Genomic DNA, 25,357 nt, shown 5'->3' on the forward strand with positions numbered 1-25,357 from the left:
TTAGGGAGGTTTTCAGGGTCCACGGTTTGCCCAGTGATAAGTAGTTTCCGACCGTGGCCCTCAGTTTACCTCTGCTGTCTGGAAGTCCTTCTGTTTGGCCATTGGAGCTACAGTCAGTCTCACATCTGGTTTTCACCCCCAATCCAAGGTCAGGCGGAGAGAGCCAACCAGAAGATGGAATCCAGGCCACGCTGTCTGGTCTCTTCCAACCCCACCTCCTGGGTCTCTCAGTTGCCTTGGGTTGAGTATGCCCACAATACTCTCCCTACATCTGCCACTGGGATGTCTCCCTTCCAGTGCCTGTATGGCTACCAACCTCCCTTGTTCCCTTCTCAGGAGAAGGAGCTCTCAGTGCCTTCTGTTCAGGCCCATATTCGTCGTTGCCACCGGACCTGGCATCGGGCCAGAAAGGCACTCTTAGAGTTTCGGACCGGTATCAGCTCAAGGCGACCTCGTCGCGGATCCTCCACCTAACACCATCGGAGATAGGGTCTGGTTGGCCACACGGGATCTTCCTTTACGGACCGAGTCTAGGAATTTGTTACCGAAGTTCATTGGTCCGTTTGTGGTGGAGAAGGTGATCAATCCAGTGGCAGTTCGACTAAAACCGACCGAGGACGCTCAGAGTCCATCCCACCTTTCATGTCTCCTGCCTCAAGCCTGTCTTCCTCAGTCCTCTGTTGCCTCCTCCGCCTCCTCCTCCTCCTCCTCGGATGATCGGAGGTGGTGGTGCCTCCTACACGGTGCGTGCATCATGGATTCCAGACCGGCGGGGGCCGGGGTTTCCAGTATCTGGACTGGCGAGTAGCCTGAAGACTGAGAGAGGAGTTGGATTCGCGGCGACAGGTCCTAGATGCTGACCTCATCAGTGATTTCTACCGCCTCCATCCTGGCGCTCCGGGAGGTCCGCCCGGTGGGGCCGGAGGTACTGTAACGATCCCGGCAGTCTGAGTCGGGTCCTGTCTGGTGACTAGTTTTTCCTGTTCGTGATCTCCAGTTTCCCGAGGGTTCGGGAACGCTCCGGGAGTCTCTCTTGTTTTCCGCACCTGCATCCCATCAGCAATCTGCACACCTGGTCCTGATCATCACCCTTCTTAGGCTCTGGCCAAACATCCAGTTCCTGCCGGATCGTTAGCCATGAACAGTAGGTTTATCAGAGTATCAGTCCTAGAGCTTCTAGCGTTAGTTTTGTTGTTTTGTACCTTGTTGGTTTATTGTTGACTTACCTCCGTTTTTGTTCCATCTCCAGTCACTCGTCCGGAACCCTCACCCCTACCTCTGCCTGATGGTCGGGGCTGCCGAGCCATCATTGGACCAACCACTGCACCCTCAACAACTCATCCACGCCGCCCGCTCTGTTCCCTGGATTATCCTGCACCTTTTTTGAATCTGTAATAAACCCTCACCTTCGTTCAACTCTCCTTGTCCTGGTCTGCTTCTGGGTTCTGTCTGAGGGAACCGTGACACATAAACGGAAAGTGCAGCCATGAATGAGCTGACAGGAGTTTTAGGAGGGATTTTAGGAGGTTTGGACTCACTATGAATAAATGGACTCTATCGTATGGTTGGCTTAGGTGTGAGATGCATTTGGTAGCCTTCCAAATGTATGGAATTTGAAATGAAGTAGTCAAAGATAACTCGTTTGAGTACATCAGTTCATCGGCTGCATAAATTGGCAGGCAATTTTGTAGTTTAATAGAATCCACAGATGTTTCACCTAAAGGCATTCATGTGCTCTTTGCTTCTTAGAATGATTCATTAGATAACACAATGTCTGTCTGAGCGGGTGGGATTATACATTTCATACATTTAGGAGAACAGACTAGTTTGGTCTGCATTCCAATGGTGCGCTAGGTCTTATGGGGGATCTTAAATACATGTACGGTTACATGCATCAAATGACGGGGTCGAACAAGTATGCATTTCCCTCTCCACTAGTGGGCTTGCATGCGGTGCCATGGGATTGTGTTAAATGTTAAATGTGTCTGGTGTTTCTCGTTACCCAAGAGCCCCTACTTTTCAACAAGTTATTCTGCCACTTATGTGCCAAAGAACTTTAAGAGCCAGGGATTTTCAACAGGAGTAATTGTGGCTGGCCAAAACAGCCTCTGATTCTATGGTAACTAAGACAGGCTATATTGTTTCCTGCAAATGTAACAGAATGGAAATTTCCCAGTTTATCATTGAAGCAAACATTCTTGTAAAATTACATACAAATAGTCTGGGAAAATGGTTGCTTCTATGACAGCTAAATGTATCATTATACACTATGCAGGGTTTAGCAAAAGTGCAAAATACAAATGCAAGTTTATATTATATACATATATGTAATGTTTATCAGCATAACAATGTGGAACAGAGTGTGAATAAGGGAAACAATATATATGAAAAGATAACACAACATTCAGGCCTGCTGTACCAACACAAATAAATCATTCTATCAATAGTATACTGTGCAGCAGTGAACAATACTTTGTTTTATAATCACTGTGATTACATTATTATTTTTATTGGAGACTTTAAAATAATTCCAACTGAAATCCAGCAATATTCAAGTTCTTAAATGTGTTAAAGTTTTGCATGAGTTACTTGACATGTGTTTCTATGCTCTATAATAAACAAAAACAAATACATCAAAGTTGTGATTAAATTATTTAAATTGACTTTAGGCTATTTTTCTACATACAAGACTGAGAAAAGGTGTTGTGAATGGATTTTAAAGAAAAAATAAGGAAACTTTCCATTCAAAGTAGAATAGTATATATACAGCACAAGATTAAAATAATAGATTACAGCAGATTGCTTGTATTCCCATTTCAGATCTACAGGGGCGCTGCTCTCCCAAATTCAAGTTCAAATTCAAGCACACATTGCTGAGACCGCTGAAGTATTGATAAAACATTCGGCCATGCAGTCAAATATTTAAAATATATGAATGTTTTTACAATGCACACTATACATCACAGTCACTACATTTACTAAATAAAGTCCATGTAAAATATTCCGCGCAGGAAATAATTTATAATCAAATAGTTCTAACCTCCTATCAAAGTGTTATTCTTAAATACCTTAAAGTACATGATCATGTTTAATTTGATTCCTTTCTAATATCGAAACTTAACAACCTCAAAATAACGTCATCCAACTATAGGCCTAATTAAAATACTGTTTTCTTTTTTATCAACAAATATCCACACTATAAATAATAATACACCATTTAGCAGACGCTTATCCAAAGCGACTTACAGTCATGTGTGCATAAATTTTTACGTATGGGTGGGTGGTCCCGGGGATCGAACCCACTACCCTGGCGTTACAAGCGCCATGCGCTACCAATTGAGCTACAGAGGACCACCATAACACTACCAGTCAATTGATTGGTGGTGTCATGTCAATATTATAGAATGATAATCTTAATCCAACAATTAATAAATGCAATTGAGCGATGATGAATAAGTAGCACACAAAAATTAGCCTACAGAAAGAATATTCGAAATAATAAGCTACATGTAAAACATGAGTAGGCTAATACTACATTACTCATGCATAGCCTAATGGAGAGTAGGCTATATGAAATAGCAATATTGGCAATCACATGTCGAAAAACTAATAACATCTGTCCAAAACACACACTCGACAACAAATCTGTATGCATTGTTCACGATCTACATGGAAAATCCATCCCATGTTTTAGCTGTTAAAGAAATTGCCAACTCCCGTTCAATAGTTCCAATCCGGGGCCCTATTCAATATCACAGGTTCATGTTCAATAACTCCATTCCGCGCCCATGTTCAATAAGCGATGTCCCTGTTCAATTGCTCCGCTCCGTGTTTTGCGCGCGCTCCCCCTCCTTTTTACTGAACTCCAGCCCCTCGCTCTCTCTGTATCAGCCTCTCACTCCGTCTCAATATGTCTCAAGATGGCGGCCAATGCGGGATCGATGTTTCAATATTGGAAGCGCTTTGATTTACAGCAGCTGCAGGTCAGCCTTTTTCCTTAAAGTTTCTCTGCTTTCTTGAAGCCTTATGCGTGGGAAACCGTTGTCGAGTTGTGGATTCGCTCTTGAGCCCCTCTTTGCCGGTGTTTGTGGCCGCTTTTGGAGCTCTCTTCTCCCATTGATTAAAGCGGCTCTCTCGTTGATCGGAAATTGATCCTCTTTGTTCAATTCCCATCGATCAGACATCATGGCCGCGGGGAAGCGGTCACTATGGCGATTCCGGGAACAAAGGCGATTCCACACTCATGGAAGACTATTCTAGTGCAAAACTGGCAACTTAATACTATTGAGAGGATGTATTTGATGTTCTTGATGCGTTTTGTTTGAATAATTTGGTTAAAGAAAATAAGTGCATTGGTTGTCTCGAGCTCTCGCGGGTGGCGCTGTGGTGCTGAAACGAGTTGGGTGCAGAAGAGTTAGGTGACTTATGTTATCTTTAATGTTTTACACTGGGAAATATTGCGTTAGAATAAGAAACATACAAAATGTTTTGACAGCATACATTTCATAATAGCTGTTTATAGTTATTATTTTCGAGAAAAGCCTGTCGCGAAGCCTCGTGCCCAGTGTGGGCTCTTTTTTAGGGAAGTGTAGCCTGCATCTAGGCAACTCGGTAGCTATTTTAATAACAAAAACAGTTTGCTAATGTCTAGTTTATGTCGTGGTTGTGTTAATATGTAGAAAAGTGTTTTGATAAAGTCCAGCGACATTTTGATTTCTACTCTTTATGCGTAGCCATAGGCTGTAGACATGGATATGCATACCCAAGTTCAAGTTTGCGTGTTTTTAATCTGTAATAGTTTACCATTAACTAAATAACCAAGTTGAATGCTTCATTTCGTTTGAATTGTGCGCTTAATAGATTTTAAATGCATTGAGTGCACGAGCCACTTTTGCTTCCATAAATGTTTATCTGTTTTATAATTTATAGTTCTATATGAGCATATACTGCAGTTTAAATTGAGCACGTATAGGTCTACACAAATTTGATAAATCGCTTATTTAAATTGATTTCAACAGGTTTAAAGTTATCTAAGACTGAAATTTGAATTGACCGTTGACTAATCGACAGCAGCAACTTGGGAGTGTCATTTTTGCATAATAGGCAAATGTAATCAATAGAATGAAGGTGTAATCGAATAGTCCCAATGAATGTGATTCGCTAATGTGTTCGTTTTCATGAGGGATTCGCTCAATGTGTAGGCTATTTGTTACATTTAAACAAACAACTACTACCAATCACAACATACGTATTTATGTAGCCTATATAGTCTAGTTAATCATTTAAAATCAATATTTGGTTACTTTTTTTTGGTTTTATATTCTCTGATTGATTGGTAAATTTCAATTAACCTAGTTGCCTACCAAAAGCCTATTCAACTCCAATTTCGTGGAGTTGTCATTTTTGCATATATTTTACATAGCCTACAAAAGTAGGCTAGTGATTCTCAAATTAATAGGGGGTGTAATATCGATTCAGGTGGCCTAGGCTACTATCAAAGGAATGTTTGAAATGTACACGTCACTCTGAGTCTCACGGGTTTTGCACATCATGTCAGGAGGGGGAATGGGACAATGCGTGCCCTTTTCAATGGACAATATTTCCATCCCAAGATTAGAGTGGTCTATTTAAAAGGTGCCGAAAATATGTTTTATTGTTATTCATCCATATGCCGTTTATTTTCGACCATTGTGTTCCATGCTACCGAGTGTCCGCCATAGCCAAGGTCTTCTGCGGCGAGGGAACTGGTTGATCTCAATCACAGGGATGCATTTTCTCAGCTATTGTGCCCTGTGCGACATTTGCCATCGCCTCTTGAAATCATTTTATGTTTGAAAAGACAATGTCGATGTATTTGACGGCAGGCTCCAGGCTCCTACTGTTCTTTTCCCATCTGAATTTGTTCACTCTATTTTGCGTTCAACTGGTTCAGGGATTTTCGGGAGGAATATTTCCACGTAACCTAGGTTCTCCCAAAATATTTTTTTCGGTCTGAAATATTTTTTTGAAGAAGGAAAATAGTCTTACGCTTTTATGACTGAGCTATGATTCTCACTCGAGGCGCGCTTTTGGCGCCACGAATATAATGCCTGATATTGTACCCACTGTAGCTTAACCCTCCTGATAATTGTGAGCTGCACACAGGCTGTTATTGTGTCTTTATTTAAATGGTTAAAGTGTTCTGCTTCACATTCTGTCTAGCAATAGTCAACATTGATTACATTACATTTCATTAAGTTCATATGACATTGCCTCCACTGTTATCTACACTGAACAAAAATATAAACGCAACATGAGTGAGCCTTTCTCCTTTGCCAAGATAATCCATCTACCTGACAGGTGTGGCATATCAAGAAGCTGATTAAACAGCATGATCATTACACAGGTGCACCTTGTGCTGGGGACAATAAAAGGCCACTCTAAAATGTGCAGTTTTGTCACACAACACAATGCCACAGATATCTCAAGTTTTGAGGGAGCGTGCAATTGGCATGTTGACTGCAGGAATGTCCACCAGAGCTGTTGCCAGAGAATTTAATGTTCATTTCTCAACCATAAGCCACCTCAATGTTGTTTTAGAGGATTTGGCAGTACGTTCAACCAGCCTTACAACCGCAGACCACATGTATGTCGTTGTGTGGGCGAGCGGTTTGCTGTTGTGAACAGAGTGCCACGTGGTGGTGGGGTTATGGTATGGGCAGGCACAAGCTACAGACAATTAACACAATTGCATTTGATCAATGGCAATTTGAACGCACAAAAATACTGTGACGAGATCCTGACGCCCATTGTGAGGCCCATTTTTTAAAAAGGTATCTTTGACCAACAGATGCACATCTGTATTCCCAGTCATGTGAAATCTATATATTAGGGCCTAATTAATTTATTTAAATTGACTGATTTCCTCATGAACTGTAACTAAGTAAAATCAATGAAATTGTTGCATGTTATGTCTATATTTTTGTTCAGTATACTGTAAATCAAATGGAATTTGTAATAAGCCTACCTTATTTAAGCAGTAAGGTCAGAGGTGGTGTGGTATATGGCCATATATCACAAACCCCAGAGGAGCCTTATTGCTATTATAAGCTGGTTACCAACGTAATTAGAGCTGTAAAACTAAACGTTTTGTAATACCCATGGTATACGGTCTGATATACCATGGCTTTCAGCCAATCAGAATTCAGGGCTCAAACCACCCAATTTCTAATTGCATTTATACCAATGGAATTGTTGAATATTTCTGATTAGCTTAAAGGGCATTCTAGTTAAGAAATGTAGTCTCAAATTCAGCTATAATTTGTCTATAAAGTTTATAGCTTAAGTAATACATTTAGGTAGATATACCTTGCATTATTTAGGGTAATTTTGTTAAACTCTCATACTGAATGTTTTGTGGGGTATTTTTTATCTGTTTAGGAAGAGTGAACTGTTAATCTAGTCAGAAAGCTTAACTACTATTATCAATCATTCTAAACAAAAGGCTTCTTCATCTGTGTGCTTCCCTGAACACAAGTCATGTTAATTACACATGTCTACCTATGGTATCCATTTAATGAGTGTGTATTGACTCTTGACACTTTACACTGAGTGTGCATTGACTCTTGACAGCCGTACATAGTTCTCGCATAAAGTATGCGTCACGTAGGGTTATGTTAAGAGCCCTGCAATAATCATGTTAAGACCCATCCAATGATATTAGTCAAGACAGCTGCTCAGCAGAGAGGAGCGAGGCGAGGGCCTGTCTGAAGGATCCAGACCCGACAGCAGGGTGGACTCTGAAGATTTCACCTCTATTATTGATGACAACTTATTTAATTTGCTGCAGTATTGCCACCGGTGAGTCTTTCTGACAGGGTATGCTCAGGCTTGTCAGGCACTGTGGTATGGCCTTTTCATCACCAGCAGCCACAGACTCTTTTTAATTGGACTCACCGAATAAAGAGTTGCTAGTGATACCACATGTACATGTTACAAGTAATAAACCAGTACATTGTTTCTGTTTTTATGGCCTTCTCAAATTGGTGCATTCCACATGGGAAAGACAATAAGCTTTAAGACAATCCTTAAATGGCTCGGCAGAAATAGGATTTCTGTCTCTGGGCCACTATCCCAAACAAGGGAACTGCTGCTTTCCACTCAGTGATCACCTGGGAAGCGCATCAGATAATGTGAATCCAAGATGTAGTAAACCCAATGGTGATGTTTTTTACCACCAGACATTCTAAAGCGGTTTATTTCCAACTGGAATGTAGGCCTATGTCTACATCTTGTCAGTGTTACAGGCATCGAATGAGTTACAAGGATGAATGTTTATTCACAAGCTGTATGGGTACTTTCATGCAATCCTGTCTGAAAGACCACCTACATCAGTGTTTCCCAAACTAGGGGGTCGGCTGATTTGAAAATGGGGTTGCGAGAGAAAGTAAAAAAAAAAATACACCTAATAATAATAATAATAATACACTGCTTGGTTTATAGAACCGGGGTTATGTCAGTAACCTCCGGTAGCCACTAGATGCGGTTGTAATAAACAGAAAGGTTTCTGTTTTCTGCCTACAAATGTGACTCTATATTTTGAACAGTTTAAGCTACAAATGACCCCATCACTGAAGGATAAGACTCTCAGAAACATGAATGTGTCTTCTGTTTCCCTACAATGCCCACAAGCCGCGCAGGACTAATTATAACAGAGTGGAGACCAGACACTAAATCAGACTGGGGGAAAAAGAACATCGATGTTCTTTTCTACACAAAAGATCATACAAAATTGACTGATCTTCTGAACTTCCCAATACCTTTGATGCATTTGTCACTTCAAACCATCCTTCAGATTGAAATACTGTCAAAAGTACTGTCAGACTGATTTGTAATAGACTTTCATAGCCCCAATTTAAAAAAGTAAACATTGGCCATTGATTACATAACTCTTTTGACATGGTGGGGTCGCAAAAAAAGTTAATCAAAATGGGGTCGCGGGCCAAAAAAGTTTGGGAACCCCTGACCTACATACTAGGGCTGGGAATTGCCAGGGACCTCACAGTGCGATATTATCATGATACTTAGGTGCCGATATGATATGTATTTTTATTCTCATGATGCAAAATGTATTCCTATTCGATTCTGCAATTTTTGATGTTCCAAACATTGCTCACTATACAGTGGGGGAAAAAAGTATTTAATCAGCCACCAATTGTGCAAGTTCTCCCACTTAAAAAGATGAGAGGCCTGTAATTTTCATCATAGGTACACGTCAACTATGACAGACAAAATTGAATTTTTTTCTCCAGAAAATCACATTGTTGTTGATTTTTTATGAATTTATTAGCAAATTATGGTGGAAAATAAGTATTTGGTCAATAACAAAAGTTTCTCAATACTTTGTTATATACCCTTTGTTGGCAATGACACAGGTCAAACGTTTTCTGTAAGTCTTCACAAGGTTTTCACACACTGTTGCTGGTATTTTGGCCCATTCCTCCATGCAGATCTCCTCTAGAGCAGTGATGTTTTGGGGCTGTCGCTAAGCAACACTGACTTTCAACTCCCCTCCAAAGATTTTCTATGGGGTTGAGATCTGGAAACTGGCTAGGCCACTCCAGGACCTTGAAATGCTTCTTACGAAGCCACTCCTTCGTTGCCCGGGCGGTGTGTTTGGGATCATTGTCATGCTGAAAGACCCAGCCACGTTTCATCTTCAATGCCCTTGCTGATGGAAGGAGGTTTTCACTCAAAATCTCACGATACATGGCCCCATTCATTCTTTCCTTTACACGGATCAGTCGTCCTGGTCCCTTTGCAGAAAACAGCCCCAAAGCATGATGTTTCCACCCCCATGCTTCACAGTAGGTATGGTGTTCTTTGGATGCAACTCAGCATTCTTTGTCCTCCAAACACGACTGAGTTGAGTTTTTACCAAAAAGTTATATTTTGGTTTCATCTGACCATATGACATTCTCCCAATCCTCTTCTGGATCATCCAAATGCACTCTAGCAAACTTCAGACGGGCCTGGACATGTACTGGCTTAAGCAGGGGGACACGTCTGACACTGCAGGATTTGAGTCCCTGGCGGCGTAGTGTGTTACTGATGGTAGGCTTTGTTACTTTGGTCCCAGCTCTCTGCAGGTCATTCACTAGGTCCCCCCGTGTGGTTCTGGGATTTTTGCTCACCGTTCTTGTGATCATTTTGACCCCACGGGGTGAGATCTTGCGTGGAGCCACAGATCGAGGGAGATTATCAGTGGTCTTGTATGTCTTCCATTTCCTAATAATTGCTCCCACAGTTGATTTCTTCAAACCAAGCTGCTTACCTATTGCAGATTCAGTCTTCCCAGCCTGGTGCAGGTCTACAATTTAGTTTCTGGTGTCCTTTGACAGCTCTTTGGTCTTGGCCATAGTGGAGTTTGGAGTGTGACTGTTTGAGGTTGTGGACAGGTGTCTTTTATACTGATAACAAGTTCAAACAGGTGCCATTAATACAGGTAACGAGTGGAGGACAGAGGAGCCTCTTAAAGAAGAAGTTACAGGTCTGTGAGAGCCAGAAATCTTGCTTGTTTGTAGGTGACCAAATACTTATTTTCCACCATAATTTGCAAATAAATTCATTAAAAAATCCTACAATGTGATTTTCTGGATTTTTTTCCTCAATTTGTCTGTCATAGTTGACGTGTATCTATGATGAAAATTACAGGCCTCTCTCATCTTTTTAAGTGGGAGAACTTGCACAATTGGTGGCTGACTAAATACTTTTTTCCCCCACTGTATTTCCAATGAGTGTAATGATTGCCTCCACAAAACGTCTACATTTTTATATTGAGAATGACTGATCCAAACAACAATCTCTGACCATAACACCTGTGCTGCTCAGAGTAATGTATTTAGAGAGTTGGGCCATTAAGGTTTCTACATTATGATGCACTTACATCACACAACATTATATGGCAGCCATGTTAGCACCCATTAACATTACATGGGAATATAATGTCTACAGTCGTGGTCAAAAGTTTTGAGAATGACACAAATACTAATTTTCACAAAGTCTGCTGCCACGTGTACCTATGATGAAAATTACAGGCCTCTCTCATCTTTTTAAGTGGGAGAACTTGCACAATTGGTGGCTGACTAAATACTTTTTTCCCCCACTGTATGTCTGCTGCAGAGAGACGAGAGCATGATAAATTGAGTTTTGATCAGTCCGGGAAATAAAAATGCTGAAAACATGTAGATATAATATCGTCCAAATATAATATTGCGATATGTAACTGTATTGATCCCCCCGCCCCCCCATCACAGCTTCATACTGCATAGTTTTTTGGACTCAATGCTCAAACTCAGTCCAAGTGGAACCAATCCATCGACAAATGCTACTCCACTTACATTTACATTTTAGTCATTTTGTAGACGCTCTTATCCAGAGCGACTTACAGTTAGTGAGTGCATACATTTTCATACTGGCCCCCTGTGGGAAACGAACCCACAACCCTGGCGTTGCAAACGCCATGCTCTACCAACTGAGGATATCATTATATCCTCTGTTTTCATGTCCTGGATATTAGTCTTAAGGTCATTCAACAAATAAACAGGGAGACTACAGGATACACACACTATAGATAGTGCATGTGCAAAGATCAGAGTTAGGGGCTAAGAATTTGAAGGAAATTAACACCGAGACACTACTCCTACAAGCCTGTCTCTCAGGTGTGGTGACTTTCAATATTTCCCTGCTCATCTCAGACAGACAGCCCACGGGAGCTTGCCCTTTGATGAAGCTCGGAATAAAAGGCATTTTTTGGAACATATTCTCTACACTGCTTACAGTAGGCAGCTCAGTGTGAAACTTTGAAATGGCACCATTACAGGGCTGCCTTTTGAAGTTGAAAGGGCGCCCACAGTTTGCTATTCAGGCCCTTGCTCTCCTGATTAAGTTTGATTTGGCTGTTTACATTATTTATGGCCCAAAACCTGCCCCTGTCCCACCATGTGCCAATCCCATTTCTCATGTGAGCCCTCAGACATGGCCTTCTCAGAAGGCCTGCTCTCCTCTCCGTGTCAGATTGTCAGTCTGGTCTTCATTAGCCACGTTGTTCACAATCCTCCCCATGAATGAACTAATTGTGTTTATCTAATCTATATTATTTTCCATGGCTTTTATCTGGCAAATGTCGCAAATCTGTTTTTGATATAGTGCTTTATTGAAATTATCCATCTGAGGCGCGTGTCATAAAATCTGTAATTGTAGCATGTTTTAATGTTTGACAGTTTTTCCACTGAACATTGCTTTTAATTTACATTTCTGATGTGGAAAATGTAAACGTTTTTGGTTATTTTCCCATAATTAGTTCAGGTTTTAAACTATTAATGCCTTTAAGGCAGACTGTAACATCTTTTATGTTGGATGAGCTTTATTATGTATATTGGGCCTACATTACATTATAAGGAGAGCATGGTTGGAGTGTCTGGTTTGCAGTAGCTAGCTAAGTGTTTGTTACCGTACAGAGATGTTTGGTTTACTTGAGAGAAGAAGCTTGTCTGGTACAGTACTCTTGCCCTTAGACCGGCCTCTGAGCTTATTTTTCCACCTCTCCACATAGACGTCCATTCCCATATAGGTTCTCAGCCATTTCAAAGGGTCCCGTGGCGTTGGGCGGACCCTCAGCATACCACCTGTGTTGATTCCATGTGGTTGGAAGGTGTCCAACTGTATGTGAGATGCTGTGCTCTGAGGCGTTCGGGCCTGTGTGTGGTCCTGCATTTTACACGTCAACATATGGAGATTAGTGAAGGAAGCAATGTCGCCCATGACCGCGCCATGGAGATTTGAGCTCCCCTGCGCCCTCAACTTGTGCAGGCCTGCCGTTGACTGTAAACATATCAGTTGGATATTTACGATGTGGCAGACACAGGCTAGCTTTGGCTCCCCTGTGTTATTTTTAACCCTCTGTTGCCACAGACTTGCCACAGACATGGGTGCGTCTTGTCGAGATATGCTCCACTGAGAATAATTTGATGTAAGGATTATTTTCCCTGTGCTCTTCAACATAGACCAGACTATTGACCTAGGTCTTGATTTAAAGATGCCTTGATGCCACACTAAGATCCACTCTAAAATATTTAGTTAATTTCTATGAAGTTGTTTAATCTAAGTCAAAGTGAGAGCTGTATGCTCTCTGGTCGCTCAGGTCACGTTTGGACAGCAGGATTTTAGATACACAGGCACCTGAGTATGAATCATCCATGCTGAAACAGGCAAGTTCCTGACTAGCTCTGCCACATGTCAGTGAAAAAGCAGGAGCCTGCACTCAGGACTAAATTTAGAAAACTCCTTAATGTAGAAATTAAAGGAGAACTGTGCCTCAGCGCTCTGCTACCCCTCAACCCCCCCACCATATACTCCCGTCCCCTGTCGATTCCCCTGTCAGATCCACACCACTTCAAACCCCAACAAGCTTGTAAACAAGGCACAAAACAAGACAGACATTTGCATGTCCCCATCCAAATTTAGCCCAAGCGTCTTTGCCTTTTTTTTGTTGCCCTGGGAGTTCATAATTGCAAAGGAAAGCTTGATATTTATGAGTTTCCACATAGCATTTGGGATCTGCAGTATTTTTTTGGACCAAATTCTTTCCGCGGCAACAAGCTTCTGTCCCGATCAGTCTGTCAGAGTGTGAGCAGTGCTGAATGTTCACAGCTGGAACTCCTTGTCTCCCTGCACAGTTAAATGCTGTAAGACGTACTCGGCATAACTTATGTTCAATATCTTCTTATCCCTCTTGTGTGAAAGAAGACTAGTCAGACATGCCTGTAAAAGCTCAGAAGGAATCTCATCTGTGGTCATTTTTATGATACAGAGTAAATCTTTTAAAAAACAAATTTGTGTAGAAATTTGGACCGCAACTGGATTAACAAATCAATTGAAATGTACCCCTTGCCTGGTCATAGTTTTTGTTCTGTAGCGAGCTGTGCTGAGCTATCAGTGGAAGCTATAGAAATGCATTTATTAATGTCTACATTTGTTTTTGCCACGTTTATGCTATTACAGACACCTTAATGTATACCTTTAAATGATATTATGTGAGCTAAACAAACATTAAAAAATATATATGTAAATGTATATATAAACATTTTAAGTATAATTTTTAGGAAGTACTGTTACTTTCCTCCCTACAACAAAAAATACTTAAATACATGTACATTTGTCCTCAACATTTAGCAGACGCGCTTATCACGTCACGTGTTGAACGCGGAACGAGGGAGAGCTCGGTTTGTTGTTTTGAAAGTCTCTGAAAAAGTGTTCTATTGGAAAAAGTTTGGTTACTAGCTACCTTTTGAATTTGGATCCCGCGACGCGGTTAGCCTCAGTTGCTGGGACTACTACATCTGTTCAGGGATCCTGCCAACCAAAAGTTTGAAGAGCTGCTTGGCGTAGCAGCTAGCTCAACTGCTAACTAGCTATCAAGCTAGCAATGTTTCCTTGACAACCTGAAAACAGTCTGCGACGCGGTTAGCCCTTGTGGCCGGGACCGCGGATTGTCCCGTGCATATGGCTGTCTAAATCCCTTCTGTTTGTTGCTGTTTAAATCTGCCCTGCGACCTGCCCTGTCTGGAACTGCGTGGAGTACCAGCGTTAGCCTATGTTGCTACCGTGGCATCCAAAGTCAAAGGGGGGAGTCATGGAGAGGACAGTGGTTCTCTATTACAGGTGAATCATTGTTTTAAATGAACAAAAAGGGTTCTACAAGCAGTTGTTACAACAACAGGAAAAGAGCTTCAAGAGCTTTGTCCAAATACTGATGGACTCAACTAACAAAATAATGGATGATCTGACCAGAGAGGTCCAGGACCTTAAGAAAAGTTTGCAGAGGGACAATCCAGGAGGAATAACATGATTGTGGGTGGCATACCAGAGTCTTCACATGAGAACTGTGCCGAGTCTGAGGAGAAAGTAAGAAAAATGATCACTGAAAAGCTGCAGATGGATCACATGTCTGGAAAACATGTAACCAGCCTAGGTGACAGACCCAGGCCGATAGTGGTGAAGTTCCTGAGGTTTAACCTTTTGACGCTTGAGTTCCAAATATCTCTAACTTTCGCCCCAGCATGAGTTTTTTTTTTTTTATGCGCGTGATGTCAGAATGCACTCACTGTTCTTAAATGTGATTGAGCTCCTGAGTGGCGCAGTGGTCTAAGGCACTGCATCGCAGTGCTAACTGTGCCACTAGAGATCCTGGTTCGAATCGAGGCTCTGTCGCAGCCGGCCGCGACCGGGAGACTCATGGGCGGCGCACAATTGGCCCAGCGTTGTCCAGGGTAGGGGAGGGAATGGCCGGCAGGGATGTAGCTCAGTTGATAGAGCATGGCGTTTGCAACGCCAGGGTTGTGGGTTCGATTCCCACGGGGGGCCAGTATAAAAAAATATGTATTCACTAACTGTAAGTCGCTCTGGATAAGAGCGTCTGCTAAATGACTAAAATGTAAATGTAAAATGTGATTGTTACGCAACAGGACAGTTAACCCACGCTGCCCTCAAACCAAGGCACGCTGCCTGCTAATTATCTATAGGCCATGTTTCAACTGGTCAATTTAAAATTATTTTCTACCAACAGTTTGAATTGAGGTGTGTTCCGCCTCCCCATTAATTCACATAAGAAGTAGCCCATTTCACTGTTGCAGACAATTTATGTTTGATGCTTTACTGAGCTGGACAAACTTAAATCTTCAACGAGAGCCCAAGCACTTCCCCAGGGTTTCCCCAGATCAAGTATGAAGACATTGCGCATCTCTAGTCAGAACAGGCCTTGCACAAACGTTTTCCCCCTGGCACATTTTCTGACTGGCGCCCGCATTGCCTTTGTTGTTTTCCTTACAAATAATGCGTTCCTATCAAAGTAAGTGCCTTATTTTCAGTATATCGTGTTGTCGTTTCTACTGTAGCATACCGTATGTATGTATGGAGCATAATGTATTTACTGTTTTATTCACGTTTTCAAGTACTGGTGACATCATGCAATCCGATTCTTGTATAGATTGTAATGGACACATTTGAAGTGTGTAAAATACTTTTTTGAAGGTTGTACTGATTTATGATGAGCTAATGCAACGCTATTTTCCAGCTATGTGTGGCGCCATGTTTGTTGACATCATACAATGCATTCTGGTTGTCACGTAAGCACCTGTCAGACCAAAGATGTTATAACAAGGGATAGTTCACTCGACTGACTTATGGTGCTTTCAAGACAACTGGGAACTCGTAAAAATACGAGGTCAAATCATGACGTTGGTGATCTTCAGGTCGGAAGGTCGGAGCTCTAGAAAGAGGCCCGAGTTCCCGAGTTGGAATTCCGAGTTGGATGATCGTAAAAAAAAAAAATCCCAGTCGGAGCTCATTTTTTTTCGACTTCCCAGTTGTTTTGAACGCACTTGTTTTGTCCAGTCATGTGCTCCGGTTCTTGTATACACTGTAACAAGTACATTGAAGATTTGTACTATGCTGAAAAGGGGCCAAACTAAGTTCATATTTTTCAGGCTGACTTTGACTTTGTTTACTTGTGTCTTATAGTGAATGGCATTCTGGGATTAGGGAGGTTTTGCTTGTCAAACATTAAACAAACATGGCTGCCATCATAAATAATTTAGCTGCTGTTAGCTTAGCTTAGTTGACACGCATCTCTTTTCTAAACAATATTACATTTCTCCCTTGTGCTCAAGTCATTGTAAACAAGTCTAGCTGTTAGGTCGCTAACTTTTATATTTAGTTTTTGGTCAGCGCAACCTGTTATTTAGACTGGTTTATGGAATGAGTTTGGCTGTGGATGTGTTACGTGGGATGTTTGGATGAAGAAGTTCGCATTTATCTTTTACAATAAAAGGTGAAATTGAGGAATAAAGTGGTAAAGACCTTTATTTCCCAGCAGTACTAAACATTGTTTAGATGCTTTTCAGACAACAATGCTGTTTAGACGCGTTTGTTGCATCATACGTTCTGTTGCTACTGTTCCAATCACATATGTGATGGTACGCTGCAGGGACCAGTCAACAATGATCACAAATATGGGATCGTATGCGTCCATCAAAGGGTTAAGGACAAGATGGCTGTTCTGGAGAAAGCCAAGAACTTGAGAGGAACCAACATTTTCCTCAACAAGGACTTCTCTTCTCTTGCTCCAAAGCAATATCAGTTTCCATTGGCTGTAGTGACCATAACATTGTGGCAATAACAAGGAAAGCCAGTGCGCCAAAGGTTGGGCCTAAAGTAATTTTTATATTATTTTGTTGAAGATGTAAAATATGTATGTTGGTCTGTGTAGGATGAGAATCCAGATACAGCACAGGAAGTATTTGTAAAATTATTCATTCCAATTGTTTACAAGAAGGCACCTGTTAAGAAACTAACTGTGAGAACAGTTAGAGCCCCCTGGGTTAATGATGAATTGAAACATTTTATGGTTGAAGGAAATTATGGAAAAGTTGTGGCAAACAAGTCAGGCAGCTCAGCTGATTGGTTGACATACTGTAAATTGAGATGTGATTAAACTTAACAAAAATAAAATAAATCATATTACCAAACAAAGATAAATGACACAAAACACAATGGAAAAATACTTTGGAGTACCTTTTTAAATGGTATCATGGACAGAACTCAACTCAATTCCTCTCCATCATTCATTGAAGTTGATGGGTCATTTATAACAAAACCTTTCGATATTGCCGATAATTTCAATGACTATTTCACTAGTGAAGTGGAAAAACTCAGAAGTGAAATGGCAACATTGAACAGTGAACCATCGTATTTTTGTATAAAATATCTAATAATGAAAGAGAAGGATTGCGCTTTTGAATTGGGTCAAGTTAGTGTGGGAGAGGTGGAAAAACTATTATTATCCATCAATAATGAATGACAAGCCACCAGGTACAGTGCCTTGATAGTATTCATACCCCTTTACTTTTTCCACATTTTGTTGTGTTACAGCTTGAATTTAAAATTGATTACATTTAGATTTTTTTTGTCACTGGCCTACACACAATGCCCCAAATGAATGTGATATTTGATGTTCTCTCTCACTGATTGATTGTACGTTAACACTTTACTTGACACCCAGTGTCATAACACGTTATGACACGGTCATAACCATCTCATAACAGCTGACATAACTTGTCATAACCTGTTTAGAATATGGTCATAACACATATATTTAGACTTGTTGTGACATATATTGCATTATTTTATGGCTGGTTATGACACCTACATAAGTGTCAAAACCCACAAAACCTACCACACAAGGCAAAACATTCCATTACACCATAGCCTACGTGTCAACAGTATGTTTATGTTATATATATATTTTTTATTGACCATATTAAATTATTATCATTGTAATTACGCACACATTGATGTCAGACATGCGCCTACATGTGACGAGTACTGAGTATACGAAGAGTCAGGACGTAGACGCAGGAATTAACAAGGTCAAGGTTTACTTAATAATGAGAAAGAGAATAACAAAGAGAGAGTAAACGACACGACGCTTAACAATCACACACAACACAATACTGAACAGTCCAGGGCTAAATAGGGGTGATGATGAGGTGCAGGTGCGCTGGAGGTGATTAGGGGGCGTTGGGTTTCCATTCCGGTGTTGCCGAGGTGTTGCGCTCAGACCGGTGGCTCAGTAGACCGGTGAATCAGAGCGCCGGAGGGGAGCAACGGGAGGACATGTGACAGTATCCCCCCCAGGAGGCGCGGCTCCAGCCGCAGGAAGTCGCCGGTCAGGAGGACGACCCCGAGGACGAGGAGCGGGCCGGTCAGGGCGGCGACGGTGGAAGTCCCGAATTAGGTTGGGGTCCAGAACATCCCCAGCCGGAACCCAGCTCCTCTCCTCAGGACCATACCCCTCCCAGTCCACCAGGTAATGGAGTCGTCCCCCACGGAACCTGGAGTCCAGCAGGTCCCTCACCGCATACGCCGGACTCCCGTCAATGTCCAGGGACGGAGGGAGCGTACCCCAGGGGACGGCATCCGCCAGAGGACCAGGAACCACCGGCCTGAGGAGAGACACATGAAAAGTGGGTGAGTCATGGTAGTAAGGGGGAAGGAGCAGCCGGTATGATACCTCATTTATCCGCCGGAGGACCTTAAACGGCCACATAAACCGGGGGCTCAGTTTCTTGCAGGGAAGGTGAAGAGGGAGGTTTTTTGTAGACAGCCAGACACGATCACCAGGCTGGAATACAGGGGCCTCACTGCGGTGGTGGTCAGCTTGGTCCTTCTGCCGACGAATGGCCCTCTGGAGATGGACATAGGTGGCGTCCCAGACCTGTCCAGCCCTGTGGAACCACTCGTCGACGGCGGGCGCATCGGTCTGGCTGGGTATCCACGGGGCCAGGGCTGGCTGGTACCCCAGGACGCACTGGAAGGGAGTGGGCCCCGTGGAGGAGTGAATGAGGGAGTTCTGGGCATATTCTGCCCAGGGAAGAAACCTCGGCCACTCACCCTGCCGGTCCTGACGGTGGCAACGAAGAAAACTCCCCAGCTCCTGGTTCATGCGCTCCACCTGCTCATTCGACTGAGGCCTATACCCGGAAGTGAGGCTTGCCGTGGCCCCGATCTTCTCCAGGAAAGCCTTCCACACTCGGGAGGTGAATTGGGGGCCACAGTCCGAGACGATGTCCTCCGGAAGACCTGTTGAAACAGGACCTCAGCGACCTGGAGAGCAGAAGGAAGACCAGTTAGTGGCAAAAAACGGCATGATTTGGAGAACCGATCTACGACCACCATGACTGTGGTCAAGCCGTCAGAACGTGGGAGGTCGGTGACAAAGTCTATGGACAGGTGTGACCAAGGTCGCTGAGGCACTGGGAGAGGAACTAGTTTGCCTGCCGGGGCGTTCAGAGGTGTCTTCGTTTGGGCACATACGGAACAGGAGTTGACATAACGGGAGACATCAGAAGCCAAGGTGGGCCACCAGTATTTCTGTGCTAGAGAATGCAGGGTGCGCGTAATACCAGAGTGCCCTGCCGTATGGGTGGTGTGCGCCCAGATCAGCAGGCGGTCACGGACACTGGTGGATCCTCCTGAGCTGCCAGGCGGCTGTCTTCGTCCACATCCCAAATGACAGGTGCAACGATGAGAGACGAGGGCAGGATAGGACCCCCCAGATCCTTCCTTTCTCCGGTATGGTGTGTCCTGGAGACTGCGTCGGCTTTCACATTCTGGGATCCTGGGCGGTAGGACAGAATGAATTGAATGCGAGTAAGAAATTGGGCCCACCTGGCTTGACGAGAGTTCATCCATTTCGCTGCCCGTATGTGCTCCAAATTCCGGTGGTCAGTAAGAATCCGGAATGGATGGACTGCGCCTTCCAGCCAGTGTCTCCATTCCTCCAGAGCGAGGACCACCGCCAACAGCTCCCTGTCTCCAACTCCATAGTTCCTCTCTGCGGGGGTAAGCTTTTTAGAGAAAAAGGCACAGGGATACATTTTCTCTGGCTTACCGTGCCGCTGGAAGAGGACCGCACCCATGCCCTCCTCCGATGCGTCCACCTCCAGGATGAAAGGACGAGATGAATCTGGGTGTTTTAGGATGGGCGCTGTGGTGAACCTCTCCTTCAGCCTCTTGAAGGCAGTGTCAGCCTCAGGGTTCCAGGCCAGATTCTGAGGCCAACCCTTAACGAGAGAGGTGAGCGGGGCGGCTATGGAGCTGAAAGACCTGATGAAACGCCGGTAGAAAATGGCGAAGCCCAGGAAGCTCTGTAGGCCCTTAATGGTGGTGGGGACTGGCCAAGACCTGACGGCGTCCGTCTTCACTCTTTCCATGAACACCCCCTGAGGACTGATCCTGTATCCCAGGAAGGAGATGGCCTGTTGGTGGAATTCGCATTTCTCCCCCTTCACCAACTGGCTGTGTTCCCGGAGGCGGAGTAGGACAGCTCGGACGTCCCTGACGTGCTCCTCGAATGTAGCCGAGTAGATCAGGATATCGTGGATGTACACCACCACCTGTCTACTCAGTATGTCTCGGAACACGTCATTGACGAAGGACTGGAACACAGAAGGTGCGTTGGCGAGGCCGTAGGGCATGACACAGTATTCATAGTGGCCTGAGGTAGTGCTGAATGCCGTCTGCCACTCGTCTCCTACCCGGATTCGGATCAGGTTGTAGGCACTCCTCAGGTCCAACTTGGTAAAGAACCGGGCCCCTCGTAGCTGCTCGATGGCCGACGAAACCAGAGGGAGGGGGTACCGGTACTGGGTGGTGACTGCGTTCAGCCCCCTGTAGTCACTGCATGGTCTCAGTCCTCCGTCCCTTTTGGCCACGAAGAAGAAGCTGGCAGAGGCAGGAGAGGTAGAGCGTCTGATGAACCCCTGTTTCAGGGTCTCCGCCACATACTTCTCCATGGCCTCAGTCTCCGCCATGGAAAGGGGTAAATGCGACTCTTCGGGGGGTGTTGTCCCTCCAGCAGGTCAATGGCGCAGTCCCAGGGCCTGTGAGGAGGGAGACACGTAGCCTTTGATGAAGAGAAGACATCGGAGAGATCTGCGTACCCACGTGGAATGTTGGGCTGGAGGGCGGACTCCGGACTCTCCACTGACGTGGAACAACAAACCACCGGCAGGCAGGTCTTCTGGCATGAGGTGGACCAGGCTGTGATCCTCTTGGTGATCCAATTGATGGTGGGGTTGTGTAGTCTGAGCCAGGGCAATCCCAAGACGATCCAGTGAAGGGGTGACGTGACGATGTGGAATGACAGCTCCTCGTGGTGCTCCGGTAGTGTGGGAATGGTGACGGTGATGGGGAGAGTGACGTGCGTAATGGTGCCTGATCCAAGGGGTCTATTGTCCAGCGAGGTGATGTGTAGCGGAGATGGCAGTGGCACGGTGGGCAACCCCCATTCAGAGACCAGCTCCCTATCTATAAGGTTCCCTGCTGATCCGGAATATATCATTGCAGTAGAAATGGAAGAGAAGGAATAACCAGTCACCGTTATGGGAACTAAAAACAATGGTTTTGTGATAGATGACGTAACACTCACGGAGCGGCTACGAGAGTCATACCGCCTAGATAGGGAGCTGCCAGGAGATCTGTGGTCCGTGGGGGTGTAGGGGTTGCTGCCCACCTCCATGGGTGAGGACTCGGAGGCAAGACGTCTTCCATTGCTCAGATGGGGTGAGCGTTGAGGCTCCGGGAGGTGTTGGGAACGCAGTCTCTCTCTCAACATGTCATCAAGACGGATGGACGTGGTGATGAGGGTATCAAGGTCCATCTCGTCGTCCCGACATGCGAGTTCCGTCTTGATGTCCTCCCGTAAGCCTCTCCTGAAGGCCGTGCGCAGAGCACACTCATTCCAGCCGGAAGACGCCGCCATCGTGCGAAAGCTCAGAGCGTACTCGGACGCGGGCCCCTCTCTCTTTTGTAGATGGAGGAGACGCTCACCCCCGTCATATCCCTCAATGGGATGATCAAACACCGCCCTGAACCGAACGAGGAAGGTGGAGTAGGGAAGCGCCACTGCCTCCTCTCCTTCCCAGACTGCCGTGGCCCAATCCAGCGCCTTTCCTTTAAGTAGCGAAATCACCAGCGCTATCCTGGCTTGGTCAGATGGATATGCCCCAGGCTGACGCGCCAGATAAAGTGAAACCTGTAGCAGGAAGCCGCTACATTTAGTAGTTTTACCATCATAGTGCTCCGGTAGGGCGAGGGTTCCCTCAGAAGTGGGGAACAGGTGGATTGGATGCACTCGCCGCTCCCTAAGGTGGAACCGGAGCGCTGGGCAGATTGTGCAGAGTTTGGAGCACTACCTGCATGGTGGCATTAAACTAGGCAAGCTGCTGCTAGTGCTGGTCGAGGCACTGGGAAACTCCTGCTGCATCCATTTTCGTTTGGTGTGTGATTCTGTGACAAGTACTGAGTATACGAAGAGGCAGGATGCAGACGCAGGTATTAACAAGGTCATGGTTTACTTAATAATGAGAGAGAATAACAAAGAGAGAGTAAACGACACGACGCTTAACAATCACACACAACACAATAATGAACAGTCCAGGGCTAAATAGGTGTGGTGATGAGATTATGAGGTGCAGGTGCGCTGGAGGGGATTAGGGTGCGTTGGGTTTCCATTCCGGTGTTGCCGAGGTGGTGCGCTCAGACCGGTGGCTCAGTAGACCGGCGAATCAGAGCGCCGGAGGGGAGCAACGGGAGGAGACGTGACACTACCCAAATGCTCTGTTGATGATGACTGGGATGAATGCAGGAGCAGATTTCAGGAGCAGGACAAGACACCCTCTTTTTGACTGACTGATATAAGGACATGTAAGTGATAGGCCTATCTGGCTTATATGAGTATGATGGTCATAACTTTGACACTGTCAAGAAGCATTATGTCAGCTATTATGACATGGTTATGACCCCGTCATACACTGGGTTTCATGTAAAGTCTTAACGATTGTACAATGTACACGCATACAGTGCCTTCGGAAAGTATTCAGACCCCTTTACTTTTTCCACATTTTGTTACGGTATAGCCTTATCCTGAAATTGATCCCCCCAAAAATGTCCCTCATCAATCTACACACAATACCCCATAATGACAAAGCAAAAATAGGTTTTTAAACATTTTTGCTAATTTATTCAAAATAAAAAACGGAAATATGACATTTACATAAGTATTCAGACCCTTTACTCAGTACTTTGTTGAAGCACCTTTGGCAGCGATTACAGCATCGAGTCTTGGGTATGACACTACAAGCTTGGCACACCTGAATTTGGGTAGTTTTTCCCATTCTTCTCTGCAGATCCTCTCAAGCTCTGTCAGGTTTTAATGGGGAGTGTCGTTGCACAGCTATTTTCAGGTTTCTCCAGAGATGTTCGATCGGATTCAAGTCCGAGCTCTGGCTGGGCCACTCAAGGACATTCAGAGACTTGTCCCTAAGCCACTCTTGCATTGTCTTGGCTGTGTGCTTAGGGTCGTTGAGCTGTTGGAAGGTGAACCTTCACCCCAGTCTAAGGTCCTGAGCACTCTGGAGCAGGTTTTCATCAATTTTCTCTGTACTTTGCTCCGTTCATCTTTCCCTTGATCCTGACTAGTCTCCCAGTCCCTGCCGCTGAAAAACATCCCCACAGCATGATGCTGCCACCACCATGCTTCACCGTAGGGATGGTGCCAGGTTTCTTCCAGACATGACGCTTGACATTCAGGCCAAAGAGTTCAAGAATTTCTAAAAACCTGTTTTTTTTCTTTGTCATTATGGGGTATTGTGTGTAGATTAATGAGGGGGGGAAAACAATTTAATCAATTTTAGAATAAGGCTGTAACGTAACAAAATGTGGAAAAATACTTTCCAAATGCACTGTAACTTTAGACGGGCTGGCTGGCTGGCTGACTGCTACTGCCTGAGCAGAGATGAGATGATGACTTTAAGGAATGAAAAATAATAGTCCTAAAAATAAAACGAAGTAATATACACATCTGAAATATTTTATTTAATAATAATTTCCTTTTTTTGTATTGATTTCTAACCAATGTGGACCTAAAAGAGACGATGGAATAATTTCAATGTTTCTGCAATTTAATGTTCACTATCTTTGGCTTTGGCATTTCCATTAAAAAGCTCTAAAATAATTGTAATGTCATTACATTAAATGCATTATGAAATAAAGAAATACAAAAATAAAAACGTTAACTTTTTGCACTGAACAAATATATAAACGCAACATGTAAAGTGTTGGTCCCATGTGTCATGAGCTGAAATAAAAGATCCCAGAAATGTTCCATATGCACAAAAAGCTTATTTCTCTCAAATCTTGTATAAAAATTTGTTTACATCCCTGTTAGTGAGCATTTCTCCTTTGCCAAGATAATCCATCCACCTGACAGGTGTGGCATATCAAGAAGCTGATTTAACAGCATGATCATTACACAGGTGCACCTTGTGCTGGGAACAATAAATGGCCACTCTAAAATGTGCAGTTTTGTCACACAACACAATGCCACAGATGTCTCAAGTTTTGAGGGTGCGTGCAATTGACATGCTGACTGCAGGAATGTCCAGCAGAGCTGTTGCCAGAGAATATAATGTTAATTTCTCTACCATAAGCCACCTCCAAAGTCATTTGAGATAATTTGGCAGTAAGTCCAACCGGCCTCACAACCATAGACCATGTGTATGTCACTGTGTGGGCGAGCGGTTTGCTGATTTCAACGTTATGAGCAGGTATAAGCTACGGACAACGAACACAATTGCATTTTATCGATGGCAATTTGAATGCACAGAGATACTGTGACGAGATCCTGAGGCCCATTGTTGTGCCATTCATCCACCGCCATCACCTCATGTTTCAGCATGATAATGCACGGCCCCATGTT

The 25,357-nt window shown here is 44.0% G+C and overlaps 1 protein-coding gene across 1 annotated transcript in view; it reads left to right on the plus strand.

Annotated features, from left to right (window-relative positions):
- The first annotated feature begins 3,329 nt into the window (after positions 1–3,329).
- Positions 3,330–25,357, plus strand: part of LOC121550327 (homeobox protein cut-like 1) — a 252,369-nt gene continuing 230,341 nt past the window's right edge. Inside the window, exon 1 of the mRNA XM_045210770.1 lies at positions 3,330–3,983. Coding sequence (XP_045066705.1) covers positions 3,789–3,983 — 195 coding nt within the window. The 5' untranslated portion in view covers positions 3,330–3,788. The remainder of the gene's footprint in view (positions 3,984–25,357) is intronic.

Source organism: Coregonus clupeaformis, chromosome 35 (genome assembly GCF_020615455.1).
Source record: "Coregonus clupeaformis isolate EN_2021a chromosome 35, ASM2061545v1, whole genome shotgun sequence".
Taxonomy (NCBI): domain Eukaryota; kingdom Metazoa; phylum Chordata; class Actinopteri; order Salmoniformes; family Salmonidae; genus Coregonus; species Coregonus clupeaformis.